At 37.6% G+C, this 17,079-nt stretch overlaps 1 protein-coding gene across 1 annotated transcript in view; it reads left to right on the top strand.

Moving 5' to 3' along the window:
• The window catches only part of BPTF (bromodomain PHD finger transcription factor), a 141,903-nt gene that overhangs the window by 86,092 nt on the left and 38,732 nt on the right, over positions 1–17,079 (top strand). The window contains 8 exon segments of the mRNA XM_046677260.1: positions 243–372; positions 770–908; positions 3,939–4,115; positions 5,437–7,744; positions 11,937–12,061; positions 12,622–12,750; positions 14,770–14,920; positions 15,261–15,303. Coding sequence (XP_046533216.1) covers positions 243–372; positions 770–908; positions 3,939–4,115; positions 5,437–7,744; positions 11,937–12,061; positions 12,622–12,750; positions 14,770–14,920; positions 15,261–15,303 — 3,202 coding nt within the window.

Below are 17,079 nucleotides of genomic sequence, written 5' to 3'. Positions count from 1 at the left end.
CTTGTGGGGAGGCATATGGGAAGGGTAGCATGTTTTGGTTTTTGCCTTTTTGTACTGTTTGATTTTTCCTATTATAGAATTATACATCTACTTATTTTTATGAGTTGGGGTTGTCTAGGTTGTGGGATTATAAATGCTAACCATTCTTTGTTTTTATCTTCCTTATTTTCAGTGCTATACTTTTATCTTTTTTATTTTTCAAAGATAAATGTAATTCTGTCTTTCTATCCATATATTCTTAGGTTACACAGGATGACATCAATTGAAAGAGAAGAAAAAGAGAAAGTCAAAAAAAAAGAGAAAAAACAGGAAGAGGAAGAAACAATGCAACAGGCTACATGGGTAAAATATACATTTCCAGTTAAACATCAGGTAATTTTTATTATAATCATTTAAAATAGTGTTAGCCATTTCTGAGACTTCTGTTCTGCAACTTTGAATATTTAATCATTTTGTTTTGCTATTGACACAATCTTTTAATTAGTCTGGTTGGACCAAACTACCAGTTTTGTAAGCGTGGGTTTATCTTAGAATATGGGTGAGTCATTAGACCTATTTGTTGAAGTTGTTGGAAAACTGTGTTAGATTTTTCATATTAGAAAGAAGTATTGAGTTTTTTTGGTAAGTCTTTGAGTCTCAGTGAAAATAAAATTGATAAATTTAATTAATTTGCCTGACTGTTGATCTCTTTTGGTAAAAATGTCTAAATCCACGTATGCTTTATAAGCATTCTCTTCTTATTTAATCAGAATGTTTTCATTTACACCAGGTTTGGAAACAAAAAGGAGAGGAATACAGAGTAACAGGATATGGTGGTTGGAGCTGGATTAGTAAAACTCATGTTTATAGGTTTGTTCCTAAATTGCCAGGCAATACTAATGTGAATTACAGAAAGTCATTAGAAGGAAGTAAGTAATTGAAGTTATTTTTCCTGCATAATTCTTTCTGATTTGTATTATTTCTTATGAATTTGTAGTATATTAACCATATTTTGGATAAAAGTGTTTTTCTGAAATTTGTAGAACATGCAAAATTACTAATGTAGTTTATTAATTATATACACTTTAAAAATTTTTAAGTTACCTTTATTCACAGGATTTTGATGTCTAGGATTTCAGTTAAAGAAAGATGAGAGAATAGAACTTGTTTTTTTAAAAAAAAGGCCTCAGCCACCTAATTTTTCTTTTGAAATCTTAAATTCAGTACTGCTTGACTTCTTGAGAACTCACATGTCTGATGACCTCAGCCTTGTAGCACACAAAACCAGAAACAAGTGTTAGAGGCTTCTGTAACACTATCACATAAATGAGGTATTAACCCAATTTATGCTCCTGGATAATGACTTTGGTATTTAGAATCACAGAACTCTAGAGGTGAACTGCTGTTTTAAGAGACCACATATTTTGAAACTCATGTTACACGAGCAAAATATTTCAAGAAGATGTTAAGCAACATACTGAAGTTCACACAGATGGAGTGGTAGAATCCTAGCTGAAACCCGTGTCTTCTGGCTTCCATTGCCCTTTTGCACTCTACTGTGCCATCTTTCCTTTGTTATCTAAGCAATTTTCAAAAGTAGTTCTGTTCACTATGCAATATAATTTGCTGATTTATGATGTGATGTGTCCTTTCCTGTGAAGCCTATGCTATAGTCCCAAATAAGTACTGTATACATAGTGAGCTAACGGATTTGGCTTGCTGGTGAATGGTTCTGGTGAAACCCAGACTGGTAGATTTTTGAAACTCTTAATTTGGGAAATTTATCTTTTGATTACCTCTTAACGAACAAATATGTGTTTTATAAGGCTCACTAGAATTTATTTTATAGGAACTAGGAGCGTCTTGCACATAGTAGATGCTCAATAAATCCTTCTATTTGCTAAATAGAAATAGTCAATATTCCGTTCTATTATTATCTGATGATATTCAAGCTAATTGTCCATTGTAATAAATTCCAAAAGATGGTTACAATTTTTTTATTACCATTTTGTTGCTCCAGTTACCCATATAGCACTTAGAATTATAGAGAACTTTTGTTTAATTCTGTCTGATGTGGTTTCACCTGTGTAATAAAACCCAGATTATCAATATGCAAAATACTTAGGCTTGTGCAAATTTATTTTGTATCTCTTTTCTTTAGCGTAGGGTGTTTCACTGTCCAGATGCTGGGCCTTTATCTAGTCGGGTACTGAGTTGATCTTCTAGCATCTTTTGAGCCTCTCCTCCCAGGTGGTAGCAGGGAAGAAAGCAGCAATGCGCATTGTTAGCTTAACTTAACTACAGAGTGGGAATTACAGTGAAGGCAACAGTATATTTTTATACTATTTATAATCTCAGAATTACTAGTCCCTATAATAACAGCTAATTTAATCTGATCATATGACAGAGGCACAAGTGTGTTGAAAAACAGAGAGAAATGCAGCTCGGGAACTCTTGACATAGCATCAGAAGACCAGAGTGTTGGGCTTGTTTAGCCACTGACTGTGTCCCTTTTCTCTAACCTCTCTGCTAACTCAGACTGTATGCGTTTTCCACATTAATTTATAAGCTTTGATAAAGGATATGTATTAATATTCTTTATGTCAGAAGACTTTTAATAGGAAAAAACCCCAAACATTTTATAGTTGTCTGCTTTAAGTATCAGGCTTCTTATAGCTTATAGATGGGGTGCCACTGTCATGGAAAGCTCTTTGTGAGCTACTTGGAACCATTGGAAAGATGTTGCCCAGTTGTTCTGAAATAACTAAAGACGCATTGAATAAGGAGAGTATCAGTTTAGTTTTTTATCCTTTGTTACCTGTGAGGTCCAGACAGATCCCATCATCCTTTTTTATGATTCTTCTCTCACCAGTATCCTGTTGACTTGCCAAGTACTAAGTGTATTTTTTGCGCTCTTTTCCTTTCCCTCAGCCAAACCTTTCTGGGAGGAGTCATTCATTTAAATAAAAAATAGGTACACCTTGCTAGGTCATTGGCATATTTGGGTTCAAGTCAAGAAGAAAAAGGTAGAAAATACCTCTAAGGCCCAAGAATGTTGATCTAGAGAATAGTTCTGTTTTGTGGGTTTGATTTTTTTTCTTATGGAAAATTTGAAACTACACAAAAGTAAGAGAGAGGAGAATAATGAACTCCCATGTAACCATCATTCATCTTCAAGAGTTGGCAGATTCTGACACTCTTCTTTCAGTTGTCACTGCCCACTTTTTTTATGGAGTTTTCTCCCTGCATTTAAAGCAAATTCCAAAAATCATATTATTTATCAAAAGTAGTTCAGTGTATATCTCTAACTGAACTGGACATTTTTGTCCATAGCCATCATGCCATTATCACATTCAACGAGTTAATATTTAACATATTAATTCTCTGATTCTCAGTTCATATTCTAATTGCCCCAGTTGTCTCAGAGATGCTGTTTTACTGTTGGCAGTCGGGTCCAAACAAAACCACACATTGCATTTGGTTATTTCTCTTGCCTCTTTTACTCAGTGATACAGACTTAAGCATTCTTCACCTGGAGTTCATGGATAAACTTCAAGGCTATCCAAGACTGCATTGAAATTGATTACAAAAGTTTGTGTATGTATTTTTTTTCTGGGTAGGAGATCATAGCATTTGTCCAATTCTGATACGGTTCTTTGACATGAAGTATGTTAGAAGCCACTGATGCAGGCTTTCTGGAGTCACTGAACAAGCTGAAATAGTCTCATGTGAAGGCTTCTGAAGCACATCTAAGATGCAGTCCTTCCTTTTATGCTTTAGGTTAGCAGAGCATATAAGAAAGTATATAGTATCTTCAACTCTTGTTTTGTTTTTAAGTAAGAAATAATGCAGTATAAATTGCTGGGAAATACTTGATAATTTCCACTAAACTAGATATATTAAAGTAAATTGCTAATAATTGAAATACCTGTAATTACTGTATACTTGGTTCTTTTTAGCCAAAAATAATGTGGGTGAAAATATGGATGAAGCAGATAGAAGAAAAAGTCCACGAAGTCCAAAAAAAATAAAAACAGAGCCTGATTCTGAGAAAGGAGAGGTAAAAGATTCAGATGCTGCAAAAGGAGCAGACCAAAGTGAAATGGACATTTCAAAGATTACTGAGAAGGACCAAGGTAAGGAGAGTCCAGTGTGGAGAGCAGCTGGGGGTGGTGAGAATGCACTGGATCTAGTTCACACGGCAGGAAAGGTACTGCATTATCTTTTTTTGGAACAACTTTATTGAAACATAATTCATGTGCTGTGTGATTCACCTATTTAAAGTACATACTTCAGTGGTGTTTAGTATTTCACAAGAGTTGTTCAGTCATCCCACAGTCAATTTTAGGACATTTTCATCCCCCAAAAAGAAACCTCATTCTCATTAGCAGTCAGTTCCCAGTCCTCCCTAAATCTCCCCGGCCTGCCAGTCTATTTTCTGTCTCTATGGATTTGCTTATTTTGGACATTCCATATAAATGGAATCATGTAACATTTGGTCCTCTGTGACTGGCTTCTTTTACTTAGCATGTTTTCAGAGTTCGTTCATGTTGTAGCATGTATCAGTATTCTTTCATTCCTTTTTATTTTTGGTAATATTCTGTTGTATGGATGTGCCACGTTTTGTTTATCCGTTCATCAGTTGATGGCCATTTGGGTTGTTTCTACTTTTGGTATTATGAATAATGCTGATATAAACATTTCTGTACGAGTTCTTGTGTGGACGTATGTTTTCTTTTCTCTTGAGTAAATACCTGGGAGTGGAATTTCTAGGTCATGAGATAACTCTACTTTCAACCTTTTGAGGAACTTATTGTCTTTTGTGAAAAGTTGATTTTTAAAAACTAGATAAGGGGCTGGCCCCGTGGCCGAGTGGTTAAGTTTGCGCGCTCCGCTGCAGGCGGCCCAGTGTTTCATTGGTTCGAATCCTGGGCGCGGACATGGCACTGCTCATCAGACCACACTGAGGCAGCGTCCCACATGCCACAACTAGAAGGACCCACAACGAAGAATACACAACTATGTACCGGGGGGCTTTGGGGAGAAAAAGGAAAAAAATAAAATCTTTAAAAAAAAAAAAACTAGATAAGCTGGATAATTCATGAGCCTTAAGATATAACTATAAAATACTCTGTACAAAATCTTAACATGAAGGTATACTGTATTGGTGTATGCAATAGCTATAGCATACTAAGTAATTTTTTATTATGGCATTCCATTTTTGGATACTAAGGATCAGAATATCTAAATATTTGAAATATATCTGTTTTTTAATGTTTTATAAAGTTCAGCCCTATCCATTGACCTATTTTAATCATATATCAGAAACTTTGAAGTAATAGATATTTATATTTAAGCTCTTGAGTGAAAATAAAAGCTGGTAGTTTTTAAAATAAAAATATGAATTCCACATTTCAGACTAAAAATTACACTTATATAAATGTCTTTGTTTCACAGATGTAAAAGAAGTTATAGATTCTGAAAATGATAAATCCTTTAAGGAAGAACCAATGGAAATAGATGATGTGAAAACAGAGTCACATATAAATTATCAGGAAAGTTCTCAAGTAGATGTGGTCAATGTCAGTGAGGGTTTTCATCTAAGGACTAGTTATAAAAAGAAAACTAAATCATCCAAACTAGATGGACTTCTTGAAAGGAGAATTAAACAGTTTACACTGGAAGAAAAACAGCGCCTTGAGAAAATGAAGTTGGAGGGTGGAATTAAGGGTACAGGAAAGACCTCTACAAATTCTTCGAAAAGTCTCTCTGAGGCATCAATAACAACAAAAGCAAAAGAAGGGTGTCCGAGTGACTTGCTTAGACAAGAAGAAAGCCCTAATGCAAGTAATGATAAATCTGAAGACTTGATTCAGGGATGTTCACAAAGTGATTCCTCAATTCTTGGAATCAGTGATCCTGATCATACAGCAAACAAACTTTATCCAAAAGATCAAATGTTAGATGACGTCTCCATTCAGAGCCCAGAGACAAACTGTCAGAAACAAAATTCCATTGGAAATGACATAGATGAGAGTATCTCTGAACCTGCCAGTAAAAGCCAGGAACCCAGTAAGATTAAAACAAAAGGAGGTGATTTTCTCATTGATGACTCTAGACTAGCCAGTGCAAATGAAATTGGTACTGTGGTCCATAAGAACAAAAAACCACTTCTACAGGAGGATATTGACACCATTGTTTCTCCTTCCCGGAGCCCTTCACTTCCATCAGTACCAAGAAGTGCCGATGATAGAGATATCCCATCTCTGTCAAAAGCAGTGGACTTTGAAGGAAAACTGGGATGTGACTCTGAATATAATAGCACTTTGGAAAATAGTTCTGATACTATGTCTATTCAAGACAGCAGTGAAGAAGATATGGTTGTTCAGAATAGCAATGAAAGTATTTCTGAACAGTTCATAACTCAAGAACAAGGTGTTGAAGGCTTGGAACCATTGAAACGTGATTTTGTTTCAGAGAAGTCCACTGGAAACTATGATGACAGGCTGCAGACTAAGGTAACTGAAGCAAATGGTAAAAAACCAAGTCAAGAACAGAACTTAGAGGAGAGACCAGTTAATAAATGTGTTGCTCAAATAAATCTAAAAAGTATCACCGACAAAAAGAATAATGAAAATCGAGAGTCTGAAAAGAAAGGACAGAAAGCAAGTACCTTTCAAATAAATGGAAGAGATAATAAACCTAAAGTATATTTGAAAGGTGAATGCTTGAAAGAAATCTCTGAGAGTAAAGTAGTAAGTGGTGACATTGAACCAAAGGTTAATAATATAAATAAAATAATTCCTGAAAATGATATTAAGTCTTTGACTGTTAAGGAATCTGCTATGAAGCCATTCATGAATGGTGATGTCATCATGGAAGATTTTAATGAAAAAAACAACTTGGAAACAAAATCATGTTTACTGAGATCTTCAGACGCTGAAAGTGACTACCGAGATGGCCTAGAGACCCTGCCGTCAACCACAGAGTCTGAGAGTGCACAAGCTGCCACTCCTCCACCATCTCGTCCAGAAAGTGCTTCAATGGGCCAGGGAGAAGACATGGAAATTGAAACCTCGGAAGTTAAGAAAGTTACTCCATCACCTGTTACTTCTGGAGAGGACTCTAACCTCAGTAATGATTTTATTGATGAAAATGGTCTGCCCACCGCCAAAGATGAAAATGTCAATGGAGAATCTAAAAGAAAAACGGTCATCACAGAAGTCACCACCATGACATCCACTGTGGCCACAGAATCAAAAACCGTAATCAAGGTAGCAAAAGGCGATAAGCAAACTGTGGTCTCTGCTACAGAAAATTGTGCCAAATCCACTGTCACAACCACCACCACAACAGTAACAAAGCTTTCCACGCCCTCCACAGGGAGCAGTGTGGACATCATCTCTGTGAAGGAACAGAGCAAAACCGTGGTCACCACGACAGTGACAGACTCACTGACCACTGCAGGAGGCACTCTGGTAACATCTATGACTGTGAGCAAAGAATATTCCACAAGAGACAAAGTGAAACTCATGAAATTTTCAAGACCCAAGAAGACTCGTTCAGGTACAGCTCTGCCATCCTATAGAAAGTTTATTACCAAGAGCAGTAAGAAGAGCATATTTGTTTTGCCTAATGATGACTTAAAAAAGTTGGCCCGAAAAGGAGGAATCCGAGAAGTCCCTTATTTTAATTACAATGCAAAGCCTGCCTTGGATATATGGCCATATCCGTCTCCTAGACCAACCTTTGGTATCACATGGAGGTATGTATTTTAAGATGTATTTGGGCAAGGGAGAAGCTTTTAAAAGAATTATCTAATAAGACTACCTCATTTTTTAGAAATGAGATAATAGAGGTAAGACAGGGAAGCATATATTTAATGGCCAAAGTTCATGATGGAAATAAGATACAGAAAGTTTTGAACTTGGCCAGCTGGTAGGTACTAAAGTTTACTTAGGGAAAAATATTTAAAGACTGAAAGTGTAAGGGAATAATTTAAAATGAAGTTCAATTTTACTTTTCACCAGACAAAAGAAATATGTGAAACATGGTTGGTTTTGTGGTCTAACTTTCCAAGTTATTGCGATGTATTTGCTCTGGGAATGAGATACAGAATTGGAGAATCATCAGTTTTCTCGAATGTATTTTATTTCTTCTAGGTAATTCATAAAAACATAAGACATAGGGAACATTCTTGTAAGTCACACAAGGTTCATTATAATGTGGAAATCTTCCTGATGTAATTTATTTGCATGATAAACATTTATTTGGGAGTTCTCTGTTACTTATGTGAGAAAAGGTAGTCTCTGAGATTCCTTAGGGATTTTTTTAAACCCAGAAATAGTCTTAATTTGAAATTTTCTGGGCATTAAGCTTTGGGAATGAGTCATAAGTAGTGTTGGCAGTTGTAAGATCGTGTAGTTTTATATTAGGAAAGGATCTTAGAAATTCTTCTCGTTTATAGATATTTAACAGTTTGCCTCTGGCCACAGAGGGACAGTTAGGAATAGTGCCTGGTTTTCCTAAACCCCATCCAGTGCTTTATCTGCTATATCACATTTCACATATTTGTCCTTGCTTTGTCCTTTTTCGTGTCCTTGTCCTTTTATCTTTCACCCTTACAATTGTAAAGGATGGAACTTAGACATTGAAAACGTGAGAGTCCTGTGGGACATGCCCAGAAATCAGGAACAGTTCCAGTTGCAGTGGGGCTTTGCTAGGGTCCTGAAATGAATCGCTTCAGCCAGCGACTGAGCGGACTCCATTTCACTGTAGGCTTCGTGTCTGTGGCTCTCTAATGGTTCCAGTTTCTTTAAGTTAAAATCACACTTTTTTGTTTCCTTTATGTTACAATTAGCTGGTATTACAAGAGACCAAAAGCGGAGTGTAAATGAGTACTCACTATGAAGGAATTAACTTATTAATATAACCAATCGTAGTTGGTTTGACCAAGTTTTTTATACGCATCTTTTGATTTGAGTTAAAATATCATCACTCCATTACACATTCAATAGAGACAGCTGAAAAGTACAATTTCTCTGCAGGGCCTGCAATGAAGGATTTGCAGAATCCTGCAGGGAATCAAGGAACTCTTCATTACAGTTCATGGATTTGTAGGATTACTCTGCACTTTTCTGCTTTCTTCATTGAGAGCGGTCCCAAAGTGTATCCTTGACTGTCCTGCAGGTAACTTCTTTCCCACTGGAAAAGTTACTATGTACAAATACTTTAATTAAAACCGACCTGGCAGTTGTGGAGGCCTACCCTTCTGCTCTTTTCTGTTCTGAAATGGAAGGTAGGCTCAACTGGGAAGCACTTTTCTCTGAACCACTTCTGATCAAGTGTTGCCCAGGGCTCTTTTCTGCACGGCTGGGTTTCTGGAGCCTTGTATTGTTATGTTTTAATATGCACTGTGGGCACAATTTGTATCTGTTTAGTTAATTTCTCATTTTTAATGGAAGGAACTACCTTCCTGGACATTTTAAAAAGATACTGCCTTCCAGTATATGCTAACATCTTAATTTGCTGAAGTTGGGAGAAACGTGATCTCTTCTATCTAACGGAGGCATGGGTGAATATGTCAATGATTCTTGACTTTAAGAATGAATTTTTGAAAAATGTATCGCTATAAAAACGATGCATGTGAAATGCATTTTTATACTCACACTTGAATAAAATATGTCTGATGCTTAGAGTAGGAGCTAAGAATGCCAAAGGTACATGTTTGATTTCATTAATTGAATGTTCAGGCTGAGCAGTATTGAAAAAGTGAAACTTGTCTCATCGACTCATTAGGACCTCTTTTTCCCTCCACACTGTCCATTTCCTTACTCCCTTTTCCCCAGGCCCTGATTCTGTGTTCCATTATCACTTAGAACCAGTAGTTATCTCTGGGGGCCTGCGGGAAGGATCCTCCTAAAATGCAGATCTATCCTGTGAATATTCTGACTGAGCTGAGCAAGCATTTAAAGGGGACGAGTTAACTACTGCTGGGCTGGGAGGGGGAAAAGCGTTTGTCACCTGTACACCACAACTGTGAGAAGTACTTCCCTTTACAACCCATCCAACACTGGATAAATTTCAGAAGCCTTAATATAGATCATCTTTAATGTTCTTCTTTAATCCTTCCATTTGGTGCAGCACATTCTGGGTCTGCTTCCTCTCTCGTTGCCAGCTTCATCTCTTGCTGCACCTCCACACCCCTTCCCTCTGGCCATAGCATACCAGATGTGGTTCCCGGGAAGAAGTGAGTGCTCTTGTACACTTTCCTCCTAAGCATATGTGGTCCTTTGCCTTTGGTCAGCCATCCCCACGTCTTTATCCTTTGAGACTCAAAGCTCTAGTCCCCATCCCTGAGCCAGATAGTGCCCCTCCCTCGTGCTTTCCTCTGATACAGCTCCTGAGGATGCAGGAACAGATTATAATTCATCTCTATGTCCCCAGCTCCTTTCACTTAGTCTAACACATAGAAGGTGCTCAAGTACTTTTTGAATGAGTAAACAAATGAACAAGCTGGTAACTTGTGAGGTGTGTTCCCCACTTGGTGGTGTTTCCATTGTAAAATTGGGATGCTTTAAAGTTGTTTGACAGTAGAGCGTGATTGGAGAAAGGAGAGAGAGAATGAGAAAAGAAGTTCTCTTTCTGAATAAATACTCATTTGCTTTCTCCCATGAGTCCAAAGTCCCCTAGGCATTTTTTAGGGCATGGTCTGAAAGTGACAGACACTTTCCCCCTCTCGGGACATGCCTGCACTAGTTAATATTTCCCCTCTAATTTAAGAACTGTTCTGTCCAGGTCAGAGGATTCACAGGGCGATAGCACAACGAAGAAAATCGTGGCATCACAGGTGGAGATGGGAAGTGAAGAAGTTGCCTCAACTTTTTGGCTAGAGCTTTCCCTTTCTCACATTATGCATTTCTCCAATTTAACGTTAAGAATAGAAAGTGTTGCCTTTCAAATACAAATTGTCTAAGGTGTACCTTCTACTTCTGTTAGAGGAGGAAATTAGTTTTATAGGTTTTCTCTACACCGCAGTCAACCAGTATATTCATTTAAGTATGTGGAAATATCAACAAAATATTTAATTAAACAAGGAGCACTAATAGAGAATTGACAGCCTAGGGCTGCTTTAAAATGTTTTATGGCTAATTCCATTTTAGGATGTGATATTCATTGCAGTTATAAAGTCGTTTTGAAATGTATTTTTAATATTATTTTTAAAAGAATATCTAAAATGTTCAATAACTTCACATACAAGGCTTAGAAAAAACCTGAATGCAGATTCCTTTGTCTCCTGTTTAGTAACTAATACAATATTGTCTTTTTTTGTTATTCATTGTATTGTAGGATTCAGAACTACCCTAATATTGTTAAAGTGTCATTAGGCTTAGCAGTATTCATCATCATGTATTCATGTTTTGCAGAACCACCATTTGGATACAAAATTTTCTGTCTGTTTGAAAAGGTCTTATCAGATATGCAAGCTCTTTTTGGTTTTGTTTTGCTTTTTGACAAAAGTCAAGCATTTTCAGTTTGTTTCAGCAAAAATCAACCGGTTAAGATTTTATTATTCTTCAAAACTCTTTTAACACATTTAGTAACACAATTATTTATTTCTCTATATTTATTCTTCTTAATTTTTCTAACACATGTTTTGGAATTAGCCTAAATTTATAAAATCTTTATAAATTATTGCCTTATCAATCTTACGAGGAAACATACTCTTTTTACAAATTTATAGGGCATTTGAAGTGACTCCAGGCCCTTTGTAAGTTCTTAGATGCGTGTTATGCCTAGGAACAAAAAGTTCTTTTATTAAGGGACATATAATAGCCAAAGTGCTTACAAAACTGTATTATAAATGTTGAAGTCATAATGAGGACAAGAAACAATCCTTCACTTTAGTAGAGTGTTTATTTGTGTGTATAGATACACATATGTGGTTTTTCTTTCAGGTATAGACTTCAGACCGTGAAGTCCTTAGCTGGGGTGAGCCTCATGTTACGGCTTCTGTGGGCGAGTCTGAGATGGGACGACATGGCAGCCAAGGCCCCTCCGGGAGGAGGGACTACACGGACGGGTGAGAGGTCTTTATTTTCTAGTTCCAGTTTAAAAGAGAAAAGTCACTAGATAGTTCACTTAATTTTAAGCGTATCTGTTTTTTATTAAAATATAATGCTTGTGTTTTGAAAATACAGCTTTGGTAGAGTTGGGCAGCGCATGCTATAAAATCCTGGGGGCCGGGAAGAGGGGTTCCAATTAGAAGGTGAGTCACTTTTGTGTGAACCAGTCTGAATTTTAAAAAAAGACTGATTATGGTAGAATATAAATCATTTAAACTGGGACATCTGGAACCCTGTGCTTGCTGCTTCTTTCCTAGGGTTTTTACTGTTTTGACTGAGTTTTGCCACCAGGAACTAAGCTGCCCCCAAACAGCGTTTTGCCCAGGTTAGAAATTTTCAGAGAGGAAGAAACTCAGTATTATTGCAGTCAGCAATGATCCTGCAGTCGTTAGTTAATCAAATGTTGCCAAAAGTTTATTCCATGTGTATCTCTTTTTTAAAATACCAGATGTTGTACCTTTTTAGTCTCTGAATATCTTAGGTGGTTATTAATACTGTGTGAATTAAATCACCATAGAAACATCTGAAACTGAAATCACAACAACAGAAATAATTAAGAGGCGAGATGTTGGTCCTTATGGCATTCGATCTGAATATTGTATCAGGAAAATCATTTGCCCCATTGGAGTTCCAGAAGCACCAAAAGGTAAGGAATAGAAAGAATTCTATTCTATTCTTTCTTTCTTTCTTTCTTTCTTTCTTTGAGGAAGATTAGCCCTGAGCTAACATCTGCCACCAATCCTCCTCTTTTTGCTGAGGAAGCCTGGCCCTGAGCTAACATCCGTGCCTGTCTTCCTCTGCTTTATACATGGGACGCCTACTACAGCATGGCTTGCCAAGCGGTGCAGTGTCCGCACCCGGGATCCGAACTGGCGAACCCCGGGCCGCCAAAGCAGAACATGCGCACTTAACTGCTGCGCCACCGGGCCAGCCCCTTTTCTTTCTTTATTGACCCGTTAGCCACATCTTTTATGAATTAAAATTTGATTATAATTCTTTCCTTAACTTTTTATTCAACTTTTGACAAAGATATCTTTTCATTACAAACTATTATATTTAAAAAATGATATTTATGCAATAAATAGCAAGATTCCGCTAGGCACACATTGATGCCTACAGGCATTGTGCCAAGCACAGAGAGGGTACAAAGGGCTACAATAATACCTCTTATAATGAAGATGTGGAGCAGTGATTGACATCAGACGGTCAGCTCCCTGAGGGCAGCCACCGAGTCTGTCGGGTTTGTTGTAGTCCTGGCGCCTGCGGCAGAATCTGACACATGTGGTCAGTGAAGATTTGTTGACTCAAGGGTTAAAGCTGTTGTGAAATACTTCAGTGCTCAGGGTAGGAATAATCTAAGGGGCATAGTTACTCAGGAAACATTTATAGAGCATCTGCGTGAAAGGCATGAGGCAGCAAATATAGAGAAGAATGAGATCCACTTCCTGTTCTCAAGGAAGCAAAGAAAAGGTTGATAGTATTCTAATACCATACATGAAAATTAAAACAGCAGTAAAGTGAGTTCAGTAAGGTGTCCAGATTCAAGATATAGAAATAGACAAAAATCAATAGTTTTGTTTTGTTTATGCAGTACAAATATTTAGAAAAATATCTATTAAGAAATGTGTGAAAAGAAAATGCTGTCCTTAGATAGTAGCATACTATAGAAGTTAATTGTCCCCAGATGTATAAATTTAAATTTTGAAATTTGATTAACACAGAAGTTCATCTTGGAGACTAAATGACTGAGAATGGCCTTTTGAAAAGAACATCAGTAAGGGGGTACCTGTCCTTGTAGATGATGAAATATTAATATGACTAAAACAATGTTGTCCTGGAAGAGAAATAGGCAGCTCAGTCGATAGGTAGAGATGCTGAAGGAAGAAGGCGTTCCTGCCTGTCTTCACTCTCGACCCCACGGCCTTCAGTGCCAACCACTGCAGTCCCCTGCAGTCACTTTTCTTTGACTTGTATCACTTTGTCCAATGAAAGCCCTTCTGCTGTTTCAGTTTCCTTCTGCTGCTTCCCTAGTCCCTGAATGTACGAGAAAGGCAGGCAGTGCTTGTCTCTCCCTACTTTTTATTTTTAAAATCTTATCATTAGGAGGTTAATAGTTTCAGATCCCTTCTTTACATTGGTAACTCTCAAATCTGCTTCTCAGTGCTGTGATGGAGAAATATAAATTGCCAGAGTTGTACATGGCAAGGACACCAAGCCCACATCTGGGAAGGACAACCTAGGCTTCTTGAAGGAAATTGTATCCATGTTGGGGTCTGAAGGATGAATAGGCATTACTCAAGTGAGGGGACTCGAGGGTAGGAATAGTGTTCCGGAGGGAACAGGCTGTGCGAAGGCTCATAGGCCTTTTATATCAGAGGCCAGCATACCATGGCCCATGAGCCTTGACGCGCTGCCTGCTTTTGTTAATAAAGTTTGATTGGAACATAGTGGCACTTGCTACCTTATGTATTCTTTGGCGCCTTTCATGATACAACAGCAGAGTTGAGTAGTTGTAACAGAGACCATCTGGTCTAAAGTATTTACCATCTGGCCGTTTAAGAAAAAGTTTGCCAACTCCTGCTTTTCTTGATGTAAAAGGAAATGCCAGAAGAACTGTAATTTTAGAAGCTATATTGCTTAAAATATTCTGATTTCTTTTCCAAAGAAACACCTACACCTCAGAGAAAAGGCCTCCGATCAAGCGCATTGCGGCCGAAAAGACCAGAAACGCCCAAGCAGACTGGCCCTGTCATTATCGAAACGTGGGTAGCGGAGGAAGAATTGGAATTGTGGGAGATCAGGGCGTTTGCTGAGAGGTAAGGAATGTTAACACGTGATCAGGTATTTGCAGATTTTATCACTTCAGAATTAAAGAACTACCCCTTTAACAGTTTATTCAGTATGTCTGAGTTAATTTGACTCTACTTTTTGATTTTAAGTGCTAGCTGTATATCGTTTATTAGGGTCCTGTTTCTGATTGGAATTTGTTTTATCCATTTGTCAATTTCTAATTACCTTAATTTAAATGTTTTATGCTGGAATCAAAATAATTCCATCCCTTTGTATAATGTGAAAGTCAACCAGATTTCACTTCATATTAGATGCTGGATACCTAATAAGGTAGTTTCTGATAATTTCCCCCTTTTTTTCCTGCAGAGTGGAGAAAGAAAAAGCGCAAGCAGTTGAACAACAGGCTAAGGTTAGTGAACAGAAGAAGGCAGAGGACTTCCAGGCCCACATGGAGGCTCACCTCAGACAGCAGCGCTTGGCTGCCCAGCAGGTGGGGGCATTGGTACTTGTCCCACCTGGCAACGAACTGACATTTCTCGCCAAATTCATGCACGCCAAAAGCACAGAATTAAATATTCATGTGGTTCTGTTTTTAAGTATATCTCACATACATCTTAATTTCATTACTTGAAAATAGCTCTGTGGATGCACCAAACTGTGGTTTTGTAAAAACTGTACAGATTTGGAGAACAATGTTTGAAATAACATTTCTCTCTTTATATACAGTGGGTAGTTTCTCAAGATAATTTTTCCTGCAAAATTTTTATCTGTAAAATCTCTGTGGTCTATGAAAAAGCAAATTGTACTAATTTGCTTTTGCACAAATTTGTGCTAAAAGTGTGTAAGAGTTTGTTATAATTGATGATCATAAGGCTACTGATGGTTTCTTAGCATTTCCACACTGTAAATGATGCCCTGTATGTGCCTGAATATGAAAGATGGTTATCCTGTTTTTCTAATGAGAAGATACTATAAATGTTTTTAGCCAACTTGGATATATAAATTTTCAGGATACAGATGAAATAAATGACTATTTACGATATCATTAACTTAGTTATTGTTAGTGCTGACGAGTTGATTCCCACTCCTAGGGACCCAGTGTAAAGCAGAGCGGAACCCTGCCCGGTTTTTTGCGCCATCCTCTCACTTTCTGGCACTGTATCACACAGTGCTCTGCTGCTATTCATAGGGTTTTCTTGGCCAGTTTTTCCAGAAATGGGTGGCCAGGTCCTTCTTCGTAGTCTGTCTAGTCTGGAAGCTCCACTGCAACTTCTCCACCATGGGTGACCCTGCTGGTATTTGAAATACTGGTGGATAGGTGGTGTGGTTGCCTGACCAGGAAGGGAACGCAGGGTGTGGCGATGAGAGCGCTGAATCTTAACCACTAGACCACCACATTGACTTAATTACACACAACTATTTAAAAATTACAAACTGGTTTTTTTCTGTCACATTATATAAGACATTTTTTCGAATTCTCATGTATCTTTTACATCAGTTTACTATAGGTCACTGGCTTTGCTTACATCAAAGTTTGAGATAACAGCACCTTTGGACTCCAGCTGTCATGTCTGTCTGTCCATTCATAGAAAAACTGGCGAATTGTTTTGTTTTTCATTTTATGGATGTGTTTTGTCATCTCTACAATGTAAACTCATTTTTTTTACTTTTTAAAATTTCTTTAAAATGTTTATTTACAAAGATAGTCAACGTTTCCCATTTTGAAGGCATACCCTCAGGAAATAACTACTAAATATGTGTTCAGTTTCTTTGCTTTTTTTTTTTTTCCCCTCTTCCTTTTTCTCCCAAAGCCCCCTGGTACATAGTTGTGTATTTTAAGTTGTGGATCCTTCTAGTTGTGGCATGTGGGACGCCGCGTCAGCATGGCTTGATGAGCCGTGCCATCTCCACACCCAGGTTCAAACTGACGAAACCTTGGGCCCCCAAAGTAGAGTGTGCGAACTTAACCACTCAGCCACTGGGCCGGCCCCGCCTTTTTTTTCTTTTTAACTGATTCCATCTTCTGAGGAATGAGAAATTATGTGAAATATCTCATTATATTCAGACATATAAGATGTATACAAAAGTAGTTCTAAAAAGATAGGCTGTGATGTCACTGGTGAGCAATTTCCAATGGCATGGATATCTTCAGCGTTGGAATTTGATCTTAGTACATATTTCAGCT

Source organism: Equus quagga, chromosome 11 (genome assembly GCF_021613505.1).
Source record: "Equus quagga isolate Etosha38 chromosome 11, UCLA_HA_Equagga_1.0, whole genome shotgun sequence".
Classification (NCBI taxonomy): Eukaryota; Metazoa; Chordata; class Mammalia; order Perissodactyla; family Equidae; genus Equus; species Equus quagga.
Note: the sequence above shows the minus strand (reverse complement) of the source record. Positions and strands in the feature narration are given on the sequence as shown.